This window comes from Microtus ochrogaster, chromosome 18 (genome assembly GCF_000317375.1).
Source record: "Microtus ochrogaster isolate Prairie Vole_2 chromosome 18, MicOch1.0, whole genome shotgun sequence".
Classification (NCBI taxonomy): domain Eukaryota; kingdom Metazoa; phylum Chordata; class Mammalia; order Rodentia; family Cricetidae; genus Microtus; species Microtus ochrogaster.
Genome location: NC_022020.1, coordinates 23,684,701 through 23,703,908, shown reverse-complemented (window position 1 = coordinate 23,703,908; position 19,208 = coordinate 23,684,701). Strand labels below are relative to the sequence as shown.

Here is a 19,208-nt window from a genome sequence, read left to right as displayed (position 1 = left end):
AAGCTAAAACTTAAATCTCTTCCTTTTAACTTTTCTCTCTCTCTCTCTCTCTCTCTCTCTCTCTCTCACACACACACACACACACACACACTCTCTCACACACACACACAAAATACAAAGTCTGTAAGAGCAAGATTGAGTTTTTGGGTTTTTTTCCCCCACACATGCATATTCTTAGCAACATGAATATCCAAAACCGTTCATTTTCCTCATTCTCCCATGCCAGCATGAATTCATTAAGTGTACTTTTACTGAGTACTTCTTCTAGCAGTATACAGACCATAAGAGGCTTTTTCAATAGTTTAGTCTTCCAAAAGTTTAAAACCTACTTTCAGAAATTATATTAATAAAGGAAATGCAATTAAATAACGATTCAAGGAAACATACAATTAAGTGAAAAACTGCGAACACTGAGGAGATAATAAATAATGGTACAGTTCAAAATGGCCTTCAGCAGGAGATGGAGGGAAACGTGGAAACTTCAGTAACAATAAAGATATAGGCTTGGCTTAGTCTCACCCAGCAAGCCAAATAGAAAAATGGAGAAAATCAAGCAAGCTTAAAGTAAAAAAAAAAAAAGGGGGGGGGCAACTCCTGAGTTCTTTGCAAGAGCATAAAGTGCTCTTAACTGTATAATGGATGGGTGGCACAATTCTCAACCTCTCTTGTGAGAGCGCTAATGTTAATTAAGCACTTAGCATTTTCTTTCTTTTACTATTTTTGTGTATATAGATGGATGGATATATACACCTGCCATGTGTAGCCAGGTGTCCTCAGAGGCCAGACAAGGGTGTCAATACCATCTGAAACTGGAATTACAGATGGTTATTAGTCACAATCTGGGTGCTGGGGATCAAACTTAGGTCCTTAACAAGAGCAGCCCATGTTCTTAACCAATAAGTCATTTCTCCAGGCCCCAATTACCATAAATTTTTTTACTGTTCCATTAGTGACAGTCTTATCAGGTAGTTGTGAGCTGCCCAATAAAGTGTTGGAAAATGAACTTGGGTCCCTGGAAGAGTAGGAAACACTCTTAACTACTGGGCCCTCTTTTCAACTCTAACTCCATTAATTTTAGGATAAAGTCTCACTATGTTTTACTGGCTAGCCTGGAACTCACAGAGACTCAAATGCCTGTAAAGTGTGTAGGCTATCACTCCTGGCTTTTATTAAATCTTGACAAGACTGAGCCTTTTAATGTTCCATGAACTGATGATGAAAAGAAATACCCAAAGATAATTTCCCAATCTGAATCAAGAAAAGTTCTTTCATGACCCCCACAATAATATTTAAATTTTAGCCTAAACATCAATTATTATCTTAGTGCCCACCAAAGAGTGCAACACTGTAGTCTTAGTACATATTTTCTGTATGAATGTTTATACATTTTCCTATATCCATAACATAAAGAGAAAGTAATATTAGTTGTATGGCAGCCAAAGAAGAAATCAGATTACTCATGACCAGGGTGACTGGGTAGAGTCTGAGCAACCTCATAATTTCAAGGGCTATTTTGCAGACTATTTACAAAGTTCTGTATGATTATCATATGCCTACTGGAATATACTCAAAGTAGTTTTCTGATCACAACTGCACTGAACACTTCCATATGACTTTCAGTGCTGTACAAAATAGATGATCCACACACACGCTCTGGCTCATGATTCCTACATTATCAGTCACCCTTCAACCTATATACTTTTTCAAGATTTTATATTCAATCCACAGACAAGCATTTTTTAATGAATCCCATATATCCACTGAGACTCTCACTACTATCTATTTAACTCAACTTCTAATCTCATTTTTCTTAGGTAGATTGCCTACAATCAAAGTGTGACAACAACTTAAAATAATATGCTTCACTAACTTCACATATGGTTAAATTAGGTAAAAACAGAAAAGCATTCATCTTCACCCTGGGAACAGCATCATGGCTCACCATTACCCTTTCATTGATAAAGGCATGTAAGTGAACAAAACAACATGTGTAGCAAAGAACATATGAGAAAAGATTATCAACCAATATCTTTATTTGTAAAAGTGATAAATAAGTAAAACAAAATATAAAATCACTAGGAATAACTAATTTGTTTCATCACTTCTCCCTTTAAAACACGTTACTTTGAAAAATGTATTAATAGTTAATGAAACAGTTCACTATTGTACACAGAAACAATATCTTCACTATACCAAGTGCTCAAGGATGAGGTCATTCATACTCAGCACACCACAGTCAAAGATTCACATCCACTATTATTTACACAAAGCAAAGTAGTGTCATCCAATTGTGGAAAAAAAAAAAAAAAAGTAGTGTCATCAAGGGGCAGTCAGTCTAGTAGGGGCACAGGAGATCCTTTAAGATACTTTTATTTATTTATTCCTTCCTTAGAACAGCAAAATACTGGGTATACAATCTAAATTATAGTAATTTTAAGCTAGAACTAAATAATTGGAGTGGCAGAAGCTTAAGAGGAAGGAAAGGCACATAAAGATAAAAAAACCAACAGTTATGGTATTTTCTATAGTTAAAAAAGTCAAATATCAAATTTTATAATATTGTTTTCTTTCTGATGTGCATTTTCTCTTATATAGGTGCACATATGTGTCCATGTGTGTGGAAGCCTCTGGTGTCTTCCTCAGTTGCTCTCCATTATTATCTTTTTAACAGGTTTCTTACTGAGTTGGGAGCTCACAGGATTTGGTTAGATTGATTGATTAAGAAGACCTAGATATCCACCTGTCTCTGCCTCCCAGTTCTGAGATTATAGGCAAGCACCACCATCCTACTTTTTAAATAGGTGCTAAGGACCTGAATTCAAGTCAACACCCTTGCACAAGACTTTAAAGACTGAGTCATCTTTCTAGCCCCACATGTAGGTAAAACACCACACTAAATAAATAAACAAACAAACAAATAATAGGTGAGTGAGTGAATGAATAAATAGAGAGGCGGGGGGAGTCTTTTTTTAGGGGGTCACCAACAGACATCTTAGTTCAAAGAGAAATTCTGACACTCACATTGCCCATGTACTCTGAAAGCAGGTCCTGTAGAGCCTGGCGGACAGCATTACATTCTGCCACGATGCGCTCACGACGGTCATCACGCGTGCAGGAGGAGTCAGCCATCAGGGCAGCTCCACTAATAATGCTTTCCAGGCGCTCCTCCAGTGAAGGTCTAAAGCGTTCCTCACTGAAGCTCAAGGGATCCACAATGATTTGTTTCTAAAGAGAAAGCGTTACTGATATCAATACTCATTTCTGTTCCCTCAGTTATTCAAAAGGCAAGGAAAGTACTGATTAAAACTATCAAGATGTAATTCCAGGGCTAAAGAGTTGGCTCAGTGGTTAAGAGCACTAGCTGTTCTTCCAGAGGACCCAAGTTCAATTCCCAGCACCCACATGGCAGCTCACAACTGTCTGTAACTCTAGTTCCAGGGGATTTGATACCTTCACACCAATACACATAAAATAAAGTGAAATAAATTATTTTTTTTTAAAAAAGATGCAATCCCAATACCTAAAATGCATTCTTTATAACAGACAAAGGTCGTTCCATGTGAGTTGCCAAATCGTATCAGTAATCAGTTCTCAAAGAGAGCACTATTTGCCAAACAGGGTCTGAATAAAATATGTTATCACAAATGCAAACACAATATGCCATGTTCACATTACTTTCCCTAAACATCTAAAGGTCAGCCTGCATAGTACTGGTTATTAAAATTATCAAATGATAATTATAAGGAAAATAAGAAATCTCTTTATGTGCAATCTGTAACTGTTATAAGACAGATTTAAACAAAGTACTGGCTTTTGTTCCTCAAGAAATGCATTTATAATGAACTGATAGTCAACTACTCACGTGTCTATTAAACACAACTGCCCTTTGCACCAATAAATGTCTACTCAAATATTTTGGTTTTAATTTTGTTTTCTTCATAGAATTATGTCATTAATAATTTCAACTTAAATGTCAATTCCTTTTCCTGCCAAAAGCTTGGTATTTTTCAAAGAGAAAACATTTCTCTTTCCTTCCAAAGAACCTTGGGTTTTGAAAGTGATCATGCAGCACCTCCAGTTAATCATTAGGCTACATGTTAGCTGGACGGTTTTCTTGCTAGACGTGGTGATTACAGGATTTCTCTGATCAAGGTTGAATACGAGGCTGGAAATGTAACTCATTAGTAGAGCACTAGCCTGACCATGTGTAAGACCCTGCATTTAACCTCCAACACTGTCAAGTCCTGGGGGAGGGAGGACTTGATACCTTCTGGACCACAGAAATGAAGAAGAAATGGTCACAGACTTGAACACTGTCACAGAACTATGATGTAAAGATTATCTAGTACAGCCCCCTCATCTGACAAATGAAGAAACTGTGACCCTAAAAGACAAATGTCTAATCTACTATTCAATTTAGAGCAAACATGGTCCTTAGTACCTTGAAAAGACAAATACTTATGTTACCAAGTTTGAAGCAGAAGAAAACAATGGTAAGAGTATGTTATAAGACATAGCAACAATTGTAAAGGTCATTCCATGTTTAATTCTGTGAGAGAATTAGAAGCTAGGTTCAGTGGTATTTTGCCTAGCATGAATGGATGAGACCTTGAATTTAATTTTCTGCAACATAAAAAAAAATTTTTTTGGTAAAAACTCAATGCAAATACCATTGTCTTTAGGCATAACACTACCTTCCTCTTCTCATGCTTTATGAAAAGTTCTGAGTCAGTGCATATAAGCAAAAAAACAATTATCCATGTTCAATACGGGGAAGTCAAAATGCGTAAATTAAAAAAAAACTGTTGAAAACAAAATATATTTCATCACACTGATGCTATACTTCAAAACATTTCCATTATGAAAGATGATTGTGACCTATACCTGTTTTTTTTTCCAACAATTGGTTTAAAACAAAGCTAGTCATGGTGGTAAGAGGGAAGGCTGAGGCATGATGGTAGGATGGAGATCTGTCTGGGCTACACAGCCTGACCTAGTTTCAAAACAAATCTCAGTCTACAGCCATCTACTGGAGGCCATGACTTACTTCGGGTTAAAATTAAAAACAAAGCACAATACATTAACGTGAGGACCAAAGATAATTGGAGATACACATCATATACATAGGAGATATAGGGCATCATCTATAAAAGCATTATTATAAAAATTTAATTTCAAATCTGTTTCAATGTGTTTAAATTTTTGTGTTCATGAGTCAAAGCAAATCAGAGTACAGAAATCTTTCCATACAGTCAGGTAAGATTAAGATGACTGCAGTGTAATTTATCTACCTCTCTCACTAGACCATGAGTCCCCCAGAGACAAAGCCTACACACACTCTGTTTGCTTCTGTATCTATCACAGGTCCGTTTGCCAGATGGTCAAAATCCTGGTTGGAATGAACCAGACTCAGAGTCTCAATAAGGACCATATTAAAAGGAAAAAGCACGACCACACAGGAAACATAAGTTGCATAAAAGAATGCAGAAGTTTAGCCACATTAAGAGAGAGAGAGAGAGAGAGAGAGAGAGAGAGAGAGAGAGAGAGAGAGAGAGAGAGAGAAGAAAAATGCTTTTAGCCAAGTTACAATAAAGCAAACTTATGGTTCATAATAATTTCTTCTACTTAGATTACAAATTTAATTGGAAGATGAGGTTTCATCACAAGCCTTGATCATATTTCCCCAGGAACCAGTTATCTTTTGGCAAATGGTGAAGAGCCCCAAGTTTACTTCCAAATATAACTTACATCAAAGTTGTTGAGAGCATACGCCAGCTCTCCACCGCCGCCACCCTGGTGCTGGGAGGCATCATCCGATGCAGTAGCCTGGGCTGCATTAGAAATGCCTGTGACAGCTTGCTGTAGCTGCTTGTATATTAAGTCCCGGTTGGCTTTATAGGCTGCAACATCAGGGTGCTGTAGGCATGCCTGCGATGCAGTATAAAGGATTGGAACATTTTTCTGCAGGATTCCTCTAGCTGCAGCCATCTGATCACGATGGCCCACATCTTTCAGTTCCTAAAATAATAAAATAAGAAATTGGTGGGTTTTTATAAGGGTTCTATTCATATCAAGACATATCTGTGTTAACCTAGTCCAAAATTAAGTTAAGACGGAGCTCTGACATCACAAGTCTCAGGCCATGTGATGTGGTCATTTGTGTGTAAACTCTGTGTTTAATTTTTTCTTATGAAAAACAGGAACAGTATTATAGCTCTTTTAGCACTTTGAGGAATAAAATGGAATAAAGTACCTAAACCAAAAAAAGTACTAAATAAAGCATGAAATAGAAGTCACAACAGAAAACATCTTGATCAGGTCCATATAACTAAAATAGATATACAAGTACATACAGACAAATTTAAAGGAAATAGTATGAAATTTTAAGTTACCTAAGTTTATTACAAGAATTTTGTGAAAAATGAAACACAACATCCTTTGTGTATGAACTTTGCAAATCAACTAGGTACAGATATGACCAGCAATTAAGTCCCTTAAGTATACAACACCTCCTCCCTTTTTTTCCTACCCAGAGGAACAATTCAGAATACAAAACAATACTCTCTTCACAAAGAAAAATCAATCAGGTCACTAGCCATTAAGTCATAAAGTGAAGGCTCATATTCCATGATTTCAATTCATGCTTATAATATTCTATAAATGTGATCTTAAGCAAACATGTCCTTTTCCATTTCTTCTACCCCATAAGTACAAGGACACCAGGCTGCTGGCAGTATGCCAACTAATGACGTCTAGAACACTAAGTGGGATGGGTATGCTAGGTAATAAGGACACACAAGATGGGAAGGAAGCACGGCTGGCACCCAGCCATTACTGAAACGTAAAAAAAACACAGGAATCTTTGGTAAATGTGGATCACTATACAGAGGAGGAATAACCCTAAACTCTAAATCTGCTCCAACAGTATTTTACGTATGAATATAAATTTTCAGCATTAACATCACTAATTTTTTTAATGATTTTAAGATTAGTATTACATGTATGAATTGTAGTGATATTTCATTTGTATTTTAATAAATATTAAAGATTGCCTGAAGATCAGTAGTAAAAAAGCCCCATTGGTTAAATCCCAATAGCCATGCTAGTTTGCTACAGAAATCAGGCAGTAGTAGTGCACACCTTTAATCCCAGCCCTAGAGAGGAATATAAAACAGGAAAAGACATCTCTCAGACACAGTCTCATTCTGAGGATTCCTGGAGGTAGGATCGCCATTTTGGACTGAGGTATAGGTAAGAGCCAGTGGCTGGCTGTTTGCTTTTCTGACCTTCAGGTTGGACCCCAATATATCTGTCTCTGGGTTTTTATTAATGAACAGGAAGAGAAAATTTAAATAATGTAGAAAAGTCAAATTCTCAGAAGTCTCACTTAGCTATTTAATGGCTCTCTTTTCCAGACAACTTCTTAAACATTAGAGACACTACTAAGTGGTTCCTTTCTTCTGAAACTTCAACTCCACATATATTTGGGGGTTTACATCTTCATTCAAACCTTACACAGTGCAGTTTACTTTTCGACCTAGAATTCTTTTCACATTTGGAACTTGAATTTTTGAGTAATAGCTCACAGGATGCCGAATGCCCTGTAGCTTAGCACATTAGGCTGAATACTCAGAAACAGAATCCTGTGGATTTAGACTGTGAATCATTTCAAGACTCAAGTTATGCAGTCGTGATCCAGACACAACAAGCAAGATGTGACTGCCTCGCCGAAAAACGTACCAAGCCACATGACTAACACAGACAAGAATTATGGGCTAATATAAGAGTTAATAAGAAGCCTGAGCCAACCAGTTTATGATTAATGTAGACCTCTATGTGTTTCTTTGGGCCTGAATGACTGCAGGATTGGGCGGGACAGAAACCTCGGTCAACAAATGGTGCCCAACGTGTGGACGACTGCATCCACAGAAAACCTGACAGACTTTGGGAAATAATTCTAGACAGAATAGAGTTAAGCACGGCTTATTGATAACAGCACTTTCTTGGGTGGGGTCTGCTTGCTAGAGGCAAGCGCTCTCATTTAAGAAAGGCTTCCTGACTCAGCTTTAGCTGCAAAACCTTGCAGCTCTTTTAAGAGGTCCTGCCACGAAACACTTAAATGGTGTTAATGAAAAGCTAACCACATGCTTTTTGGTGGCAGGGACCTTGAAATGCCATAGAGTTGTGGCAATAAACATGGCTCTGGCTAGTACCTAAGCCATGAGGCTAGAATCTCAAAAAGCTAAGGAATGGGCTGGATCCAGCCATCAAAGCCACAGCTTTAATCCTAGCAATAATGCTTAACAAAGTAAAGACTCATGTGGTCAGAAAAAAAAAAAGAGATATACAGTAAAGATAGATTCAAAGACGAAAAAGCCACTGAACAATTTAGTGTGTTTAAAAATATATGTAGGCTTGGGGGGGGGGGATAAAGTCCTTAAAAGAAAAAAGAAAAAAGGGAGTAGTTAGGTTTGATGGCACATACCTTTAATCCCAACACTTGGAAGGCAGAGGCAGGCAGATCTCTGTGAGTTCAATGATAGCCTGGTCTACAGAGTTAGTTCCAGGACAAAGATACAAAGAGAAACCCTGTCTCAAAAGCCAAAAATTAAAAATAAAAGAAATAGAGTTTAAAATAAAGCCACGTAAAGATGAAAAATACACAGAGAGTCTGGATACTGTATGTTGTTGTGTTGTCTTTAAATTGTTTGATGGCTGAGGAAAGAGCAAAAGCTGCTAAAAGACATTTGATTATAAATACTGCTGGATTAATCTAACCTATGTATTTTGAAAATGCCTTGACTTCAAAATTTATGTTTTGAAAATTAAGTCAAAAGATATGTTCCTTTGGAGAAGAGGTTTTGCTTTTGTTTCCACAGGAAATGAGAGGTTATGGATTCATTCTGGATTAGGAAAAATCAGATTTGATCAAGGAAGACCTCCCTGAGAAATCTCCAATAGGAGCGGATGGCCCATATGTCTGAGTTCTACATCCAGAACAGTTTCAAGACTGCTGGCTGAGATAATCAAGCCTCACAGAATATTCCATTCAGAAGCTGACCATAATTCAAAATTTTCTTTAGGTCCTCATAAGATTATCAGCGCCCCCAATCAGCAATAAGTAGCCTGGAAAACCATGCCCACATTCCCAAAAAATGAACTATGGATATTTCCCTTTGTTTAGAATGTTGGTTACAAGTTGTTATGAATAATGATCAGGAGAAAAGCTAAACAATGGATATTAGATCCAGAGTTCTTGTTTAAATAAAGGGGGTGGGGTGCTGTGGGACAATGTCTTTTATCCTGTCACTTGTATTATTTTCAATAAACGCTGATTGGCCAGTAGCCAGGCAGGAAGTAGAGGCGGGGCAACAAGAATTATGAAAGAGGGAAGTTTCAGTCTGCAGTAGTGACCGAGACACAGAGCAAACAAGATGTGACTGCCTCGCCGAAAAATGTACCAAGCCACGTAGCTAACATAGACAAGAATTATGGGCTAATATAAGTCATAAGAGTTAATAAGAAACCTGAGCTACTAGGCCAACCAGTTTAGGAGTTTAAAAAAAAAAAAGGACTCAAGTTATGCCTTAAACATGTGGCATGCACATCCTGTGGGCGTTTTCTGAATGTTTTACTCTCACCACAACATCAAAAACCTCAAGCCTCCTAGGGCCACTGTTCGCTTTAAACATTTATATGTATAATCATCCTGAGCATTCCTATGTGCTTAAAAGCTCAGTCTCTTACAAAGGCTGTCACAGATGCCCATGACTACCTAAACTTTACAGGCACCAGAATAAGGTACCAACACCCGACCTCCCTAAGTCACTGACAAGCCTAGGGCAAGAAACTTCCACTTTTCCAAAGACTATATTAGGCTGTTTAAAAACAAAGTCCTGTGACTTTAGAGAGTTAGTGATCATTCAAGAATAAAGTGTAACAAGTACTGACTAGTGATGATACTTAAATAACTGGAATTTTTCTATGTGAGCATTTTCTGAACAAACTTTTCATTTGCCATTTGCCAAGCATTAGGGATAAATTTTAAACAATGAAGGGACTAACAACCAAATCTCATCTATCCTAGTTGCTGAAGTTCTACTTTCCCTCTTTAGAGTCATTTTTACCTTGTACAGGTTTTTGTTATAAGATAGTAAAATGGGCACGAATGTGGGTATTAATTAGTACTGCAATATGAATAAATCAATCACAAGTATTCCTCAAGCTATACAGTGCTGATTAGTAATTCAAATTTTGGTGAAAAGTAAGCTATAAAGCAGCATGACAAGTTAATTTATAAAAGAATTCTGTGTTTTAGATTGTGTCATGATTTCTCAACTTCACCAATCTGGTTATAGTTCAAGCAAACTAAGGACAAACAGAAGACATACAGAGGAAAAACTACTTTATAAAAACTACTGACTTATTCATCCCATGCACTGTAAATAAGAAATAAAAGCTAAACTCTAAGTAATCTAACATGACTCTACTAAAAGAACTGGAAATTCAAGTGTAAGTTTCTTCTTGTTTCCCTCTAAACAATATAGAACTGTAGCCTAGACACACTTGATCAGATGTTTATGCATAAAAATGACTATACCTGGTACCTGGTAAAAACCCAACCAGTACAGATTTAAACAAATAAAACACCAACAGTACCGTTGCCAAACAGTTGTGGAGTGTTTCAGAAAACAATCATGCAAGTCAGAGTATGCAGATTAGCTAAGGAATAAGAGGCACTGATTTCTTTTTTTTTTTTGTAGGTTACAGGCAAGTCAAGAACAGATTTTCCCTTTTATTTTTTTTAAATATTTATTTATTTATTATGTATACAATATTCTGTCTGTATGCCTGAAGGCCAGAAGAGGATGCCAGACCTCTTTACAGATGGTTGTGAGCCACCATGTGGTTGCTGGGAATTGAACTCAGGACCTTTGGAAGAGCAGGCAATGCTCTTAACCACTGAGCCATCTCTCCAGCCCCGAGGCACTGATTTCTTATAAATATCTCAAAAATCTTTTTGTATAAGAATAGATGACAGTTGAACATCAAAATACTCTGTATGTTGAGGAACCATAGCTAACAATGAGGCACAGGTCATACTCTACAAAACTTCACAGGTGTACCCCTTACCTCTGCCATCACCTTTACTTTGGCTATGGTATTAATGTACCCAACCCCCACATTTATATCTTGGAAACAATGCCAAAAATCACATTAATATTTGAAGGTGGGGCCTTTGGGAAGCAAACAGAAATTAAACACTTCATGAAAAGTATAACCCCAATGGTGACATTAGTGACTTTGTAAGGCAAGGAAGAGACCCGAGCATTCTTGACAAAGGAAGCTCTCTGTGGGCTCAATGTAGTAAGAAGGGTCTTCTCAATTGCTGGTAATGGCACATTGCTCTTGGACATCCCAAACTTTCAGAACCATGAGCTAAATAAAAAAATCTAAAGGTAAAAAGAATTAAGCAAACTACATTTAGGGATGTAGCTGAGCGTAAAACACTTGTCAAGACCCTAGGTTCCATCCCAGGATGAGATAAGGGTAAATTAAGTATAATCTGTGAAAAGGTGAAACCCAAGAAATTGGGAAGCTTGTATCACTCAAAATCTCAACAGGAAAAAAAAGGCAATATAATGAAGAATTAAAATAATGACTGTTACAAAAAAAGATATAAATGAAGGGTAAAACATAAGGCCACTGAAACACCAGGCCTGAAGGAACAAGAGCCGGCAGTAACCAAAACTTAGAAACAAGGTCTACAGAGAGTGCCTTTTAGTGACCGAAGACCAGCAGCAGGGAAGAGCCTATACAAAGCACAGCTTCATTCTCCTTTCTCTTCAGATTTTCTATCATGTTTTCACTGGCCAAGCCTCAACAGGAACCTAAAGAAAAGTGAGCTCATGGGTACATCCAGACAGGTCATATTCCTAAGGCAGGCAGAGGGCAAACAAGGGTAGAAATCAGACACAGAGAAACTAAGTTTTTTTGGTATCTTATTTCAAGAACATTTAACACTTACTGATATTTCTCTTTAATACAATGATATCATGTATCATGTGGTCCTCAACCTTCCTAACGCTGTCACCTTTTAATAGAGATCCTCATATGTGATGACCCCAACCATAAAATTACTTTCATTGCTACTTAAAATTGTAATTTTGCTACTAAACTGTAATGTGAATATTTCTGGAGCTAGAGGTTTGCCAAATGGTTTGAGGCATACAGATTGAGAATTGCTAAAGTATGAGGAACTCCTAATGAACTCAGGGCACAGAAAAATTAAAACTAAAGCAAAATTACTTTCTACTAAGCTTCTACAATTAGACACAAGTTCTTGACTGATACTATGTTTAGCTTAATACAATTTAGCCAAATATCCTGGTAGATGCCTTTAATCCCAGTACTCAGATATTGGGGAGAAAGCATAAGACAGGAAGATCGAAAGTTTAAGAACAGCCTTGAACTATGTGAAGCAAACATATTATGAAAATCTGAGTGAAAATTATAGCTTTGCGTTGGCACAATACTAAAAAGATTTGAGGGGGACAGGAGTTCAAGACAGGGTTTTTCCTGTGTGTCCCTGCTGTCCTGGAACTCGCTCTGCAGGTCAGGCTTACCTCAAACTCAGAGATCAGACTACCTCTGTCTCTCGAGTCCTGAGATTAAAGGCATGCGCCACTGCAGCCAGGCTGAAAAGATATCTCTTAATTTAAGCTCTTACTGAAACTACATGAATGGGAAAAAGTAATGATACCATTAGAAAATTTAGACAAACTAGGTCTTCTCCACTGGATATAATAAAATACTATCCAGCCTGTTTTACATAGTGAGTTCCAGGTCAGCCAGGGCTGTAAGACCTTGTCTCAACAGACAAAGGACTAAGTAAGTAAATAATATTACAAAATGTCTGCGAATCATGCTTGTACCTGTTGTCTTTTCGCTGCCATAATATTCAGCTTGTCTACTTCCGGTTTCAGAGCCTTGTACTGTATCCCTAAGTCTTGCTCATTTCCGGCATTCTTCAATTTCAATATACCATCTTCCACCTAAAGAACACAACCCCCAAAAGCAAAACCAGACAAATCTATAAATAAAATGAATAAATTCTAAGACTCTGCCTTCTTTAACAACTATTCAGAAAACAATCCAAGCAATCACATTGTTGTTGATATACCCTCATATTACCCGAGTGCTTAGAAGGAGGTGGGAAGCCCCGAACCAGTTTATATTTTGGTTTTCTAATTCTAGAATGCTAACAATACACAGAAACATACAAGGAGTATTATAAAGATAGTCAGAACACCTTTGCTACAATTTCTTCAGTAAAACCAAGACAACAGTGACCTATAGTAGAGTATTATATCTACTTGCCATAAAGAAGAAACTGAATAAAGCCATCACTGGTTCAAAACCAAATTAAATCTTAATGCTAAACTAAGTATGGACAGCATCACCTTCCCTATGACACAAAGAGGAAATTAGAGATATAGACCCAAACTTACAACTTTCAGCTGAACAAGTAACTTGTAGACATCTGCCATGTCAGCCAGAATCAGCAGCCGGGTAACAGCAGAGAGCAAAGCTCGAGCTGCGCGCACCATGTTACCTCGCTTCACAGAAGAGCACGGGTCATCTGCAAACTCCCCAGCGGCACTCTTCATCAGATCCCCTATTTAGGAAAATGAAAACACAAAACCAGCAGAAATTAACCCAAATAATTTATTTATTAAAAAATTGTGATGACACTCGCCTTTTATTTCAGCACTCGAGAGGAAGGAGGATATCTATGAGTTCAAGGCCAGACTGGTCTAAAAGTAGAGTCTAGGACAGTCAAGGCTGTTGCGCAGAGAAGCCCTGTCTCAGAAAACCATTAATTGTTTTATTTAAAGGGAAAGTAGCGCACACTCATTTCACATATACACGCATTTTAAGAGTACTGTTTCTGTTTTTCTCCCTTCAGTTTGTACTACAGTGAAGTATCCTCATATAACACTGATAAAACAAAATACCCAGAAAGTGACTAGACACTATATGACAAAAAGACTTAAAAATATGTCTTCCTTCAACTCAATGATAATATACGTGTCCCCCCAAAAGTGACAGTCAGGCACAGTGGTAATATTAAAAATTTTAGAAAATCAAACAACAGCAAACAACTAAAAGAAATTAGATAAACTTGTATCAATTGCGGCATCTTCTAGCTTTCAGCCATAACAATTCTTTAATCTCCTGACAGGTGCTTTTTAGTAATTAAAAAAAAAAAAAATGAAAGTCACACTGAACATCGGAGTGTGGTGGCCCAAAACTATAATCCAGCATTCCTGAGGTTGAGGCAGAAGACTTTCTGGTCCAATGCTGGCAGGCTAAAAAGTTTCACCCAGTTTCCCTATCAGTCATCTCCCCAAAATCCAGGAAATAAACAAACCCAACAATTAATTAAAACAACTTCTAAATTCACAAAACGATGAGTAGATATACAAACAAGCCTCTAGCAGAACCAAGTTCAAATGACTGGTTAAAGGCCATCCCTGTAAAGAAACATGACAGTAAGATAATTGAGATTATTTTCTTTTTCACATGTGGGGGTGGGGGCAAGGTCTACCCATTGAGTTCAGCGCTCTGATCTGGCTAGCCAACTTACTGGGGAGCTCTGTACTTGCCTTCCCAGTGCTGGGACTACAGTGGCACAACACACCCATCCAAACATTTACGTGGTTTCTGATGATCCAAACTCCAAGCACCACACTTGTAGTACAAGCACTTTAATGACCCTTCTCCTTGGCCCAATGAGATTTTAATAAGCACTTTTTTTTTGTAAAATTAAAAACAGAAAATGAGTCAATAATTAAGCCAGATCAGCAAGATAAAAGTACTTGCCACCACAGTTGATCCCTGGAACCCACATAATGGAAGGAGAGAGCCAATTCCCGCAAACTGAACTCTGACCTTCTCACGCATGCCATGACATGCAAGCCTCTTTATATATCACTGCCTACAATACATAAACAATAAAAATAATTTTCTCCCAGGATTCGAGAGGGAAACAGAACTATAAAGTCAGCTTTGAATATATAACAAGTTCCACCCCGGACTGGTTACATGAGATCCTGTGTCTTAAAAATAAACAAACAAATAAACAAAAGTAAATCAAGTGATGGTTCACTAGAAAATCAGGCAGCTGTATTTCTTTGAGTTCAAGACCAGACTGATCTACTTAGTGAGTTCCAGGATATGAAGGGTTATATAATGAGACCCTGTCTCAAAATAAGTAAATAACAGACATCAGTTAAGTCTTTACAGTGCATTTCTGAGTTCAAAGCACTCTTCCTACAGATAAACAAAAGGCTATCCCAGATGACATGGTCAACAATAAAAACTGAGAACTTACTCTCTTTTTCCCAGTACCTTCTAGTCAATAATAACACATGTGGTATTTACTAAGATATAAAGGAGATTAAACTTAAGAGAATTCTGTACCTGGCAAGGCAGCTCAGGGAGTAAAAGTGCTTGTGAGACAAGGACCTGAGTTCCAATGTCAGAATCCTCCTCAAGCCTAGAGTTGGATCAGCTTATAATCACTTGCAACTCTAGTTCCAGAGGATCTGACATTCTCTTCAGGCCTCTGAGGGCACCAGGCACATACATGGCACACAGATATACATGCAGGCAAAACATCCAAACACATAAAATTAAAGGAAGGAAAAAAAGCAGTTGCTGAGAGTGGTGACACACGCCTTCAGTCCCAGCACTCAGGAGGCAGAGACAGGTGAATCTCTAAGTTGGAGGCCAGCCTGGTTTACATAGTGAGTTCAAGGACAGCAAGAACTACACAGAAAGACCCTGTCTTAACAAACCAAAAACATAAAAAAGCAAAAATGATTAAAAGTTTTAAAAATAGAGAACCTTCTATTACATCATCTGCCAGGATGCCGTATCTGTTACCCCGAAACATTTTCTTCTGGATCAAAGATAACAGTTAATGAGGAAACAAAAATAAGCCCATGGCCCTTTATTAGAGCAGGGTTCAGATAAAGACGTTCCTGAAGACTCAATTACCTTAACTATATCCCCTGAAAGCAACCAAACTTTATAAAGACAGCTGTAGATAAAGAAGTTGGATGGATAATTATAAAAGGAAGTGGCTAGGTTTTTCTTTCTTTAACTTGAACCCTAAACCTAAAAAGGGGGGGAGGGCAGGTATCTCAGGCTAGAGAGATGGCTCAGTGATTAAGAGAGTTGGCTACTTGCTGGGAAGTAATGGTGCACACCTTTAATCCCAGCACTTGGAAGGCAGAGGCAGGCAGATCTCTGTGAGTTTGAGGCCAATCTGGTCTACAAGAGCTAGTTCCAGGACAGGCTCCAAAGCTACAGAGAAACCCTGTCTCGAAAAACTAAAGGAGAGAGGGGGGGAGAGGGAGGGAGGGAGAACACAGTCCAAATTCCAACACCCGTGTCAGATTACCTCTACCTCCTTCAAGCACATCAGGCATACAAGTGGTACACAGACATACATTCAGACAAAAACATACACACACAAAAATTTTTCAAGAAATAAAAAAAAAGTGCCGGGCAGCGGTGGCACACGCCTTTAATCCTGCACTAGGGAGACAAAGGCAGGCGGATCTCTGTGAGTTCGAGGCCAGCCTGGTCTACAAGAGCTAGTTCCAGGACAGGCTCCAAAGCTACAGAGAAGCCCTGTCTCGAAAAAACCAAAATATAAATAAATAAAATAAATAAACAAACAAATAAAGTGTGTCTCATATATGCCAGGTAGCCTCAAACTCTTATACACTTGAAAATGGTCTTGAACTCTCAACCCTCCTGCCTCTTCCACCTCCACAGTGCTGGGATTAGAGGTATGAGCTGCCCACATCTTACAAAGAGAATCTACTATGCTGTACTAAATTTTTTGTTTGTTTGCTTACTTTCATAGTGAGTATTTAGTGTGTTGGTTTCTTTGTTTTGAGACAAAGTCTTCTGTAGCCCAGGTTAGCTATGTAGTTGAGGATGATCTTGACTTTCTGACACAAAGAGCTAGCCCCTTCCCAACATATCTGTAATCCCACAATCTGAGAAAACAGGGCATGAGAATCAGAAGTTCAATGCCATTCTAGGATACGTAGCAAGTTCCAGGCAGCTTGTGATATGAAGCCCTGTTTTAAATGGCAAAGAAAAAGAAAAATGGAACAGTCATGTTTGCAAGTTTCTTAAGCATAAAGTAGATGTTGGCTTCTAGCAGGAACTGTTGCAGCAGCTACCTCCTTCACTCAACCTATACAGCACAAAAAGTTACTTCTAAAAAACGGACCTGGTCCTACTGCGATTTACTAGTCTGGGAAACTCACCTTACTGACCCTTAATCTTTCCACATTTTCACTGCTTTCTTACTGACATCTATTTATTTACTTGGTTATTTGGAAGATGCGGGTGCCACATTACATATGAGGTCAGAAAACAACCTGTCAAAGTTGGTTCTCCCCTTTTACCATATGGATTCCAGAACACACAGGTGTCTTAATCTGCTGAGCCAACACAACCACCTCAACTTCTCCACATTTAAAAATGCCTTTCCAAGCTGAGATTATCTCTAGTCCTCAAGGGATTTCTCATCTCCCTCACTTAACTATCACAACAGTTTCACCTCCCCATAGCCCACACTCTATGCCAAGAAAACTCCAAGAAAAACAAAATTTATCATTTTTTCTGAAACAATGGTAATGATATCTTATTTTTATTTATGTGTATTTGTGTGTGCACAAGGAGGCAAGAAGGGATGTCTAATGCCCTGGAGCTGGAGCCATGGAAACAGGTGCTTCCTTAAGAACTAAACTCAAGTCACAAGAGCAGGAAGCATTCTTTAATGACTGAGCCATCCCTCCGGCCCCTTAAAGATGCTTATAGCTTGCTTCTTGACCAAAACTTTTCTATATTCAAAGTTTAGGAAGGAAAGAAGGGAAGGGGGGTACAAAGGAAAAGGAAGGAGGAAGGGGGGGGATACACAGGAAAAGGTAGGGGCAAGGTAAGAGGGAGATGGGGGAAAAAAGTGCCCCCCCTTTTTTTTTGTCAGCAGAGGAACATGGCTACAAATTACAGTTCTCCTGTCCCAAGTGTCTTTATTAATGAGATTTGTTCTCCTTTCTATTTAAACAGGTAGAAAAGAATCAGTGCTACATAGTGAAAAGGGGGACCACAATGTGTGCACCACAGGGAAGATTGAAATAGACTAATCTGTGCCAGAAGATTGACTGTCTATAGCTAGCCTCAAATTCATGCTCCTCCTGCCTGAGCCTCCTAAATGCTGAGGTTACAAGGATGTTCCACTGCTCCTGGCTTCAAAAATCTTTTTTAAAGGGTTTACAAAAATCAGATATTTAATATATGGGTAAACCACAGGTAAAGTGGTTTATCTGCAAACCCAATCTCACTGTTATTTTTTTCTATTTACAGCTGTTGCAGGAAAACAAATTCAATTATTACGCGAACCTTAGGAAAGCATTTCTGAAACATTTTATGAGAGCATACTTTTTGTTATTGTCAAATCCAACAGAAAAAAAAATTTAAGACATCGTCTGGATGTTTTTTTGCAGACCAGGAAAAAAGGGCCCTGTGTTAAAATGACAGAAGCTCCCAGGTAAACAACTAAGTAATATTAAGCATCTTAAATATGTTAAAATTATCTGTTTCAAGATCAATTTTATGGACGGACATTCAGAAAATTCTGAAACCTATCTTATTTCTCAGGACTCTGTTCAATTTATTCTGTTTAATTCATCAGAATTTTAATGCCCTGAAACCTATTCCCTCTCATTATCTGCCTTCAGCCTTTTACTTAAAACTTAAACATATATTTATATACGTCATTGTGTCTATCAAACTGCCTAAAACTATAAAAAATGAATAACATTAACAATATTTTTTTAAATCCTTTGGGCCAGTGAGACTGCTCAATGAGTAACAGTGCTTGCACCAAGCCTAGGTCCATCTACAGAGCCCAGGCGGTGGAGGAAATAACTGGCTGGTCCAGGAGTTCACTGTAGCATATACACACATACACAGGAAAAATTAAAATCTATAGCCTGCTGGTACAATAGTATATTATTTGAATTGTCTCACTCCATGAAAAATATTATACACTCATAAAATTATATTATAGGGAAAAAGTAACTGGATTCTAAACATCTTTCAGAATTATAAAATTT

General features: G+C 37.9%; 1 protein-coding gene across 1 annotated transcript in view; it reads right to left on the bottom strand.

Annotated features, from left to right (window-relative positions):
- The window catches only part of Ctnna1 (catenin alpha 1), a 124,198-nt gene that overhangs the window by 65,254 nt on the left and 39,736 nt on the right, over window positions 1–19,208 (bottom strand). Inside the window, exons 4-7 of the mRNA XM_005355929.3 lie at window positions 13,512–13,678; window positions 12,936–13,055; window positions 5,749–6,018; window positions 3,022–3,225 (exon numbers count right to left, since the gene is read on the bottom strand). Coding sequence (XP_005355986.1) covers window positions 3,022–3,225; window positions 5,749–6,018; window positions 12,936–13,055; window positions 13,512–13,678 — 761 coding nt within the window. The remainder of the gene's footprint in view (window positions 1–3,021; window positions 3,226–5,748; window positions 6,019–12,935; window positions 13,056–13,511; window positions 13,679–19,208) is intronic.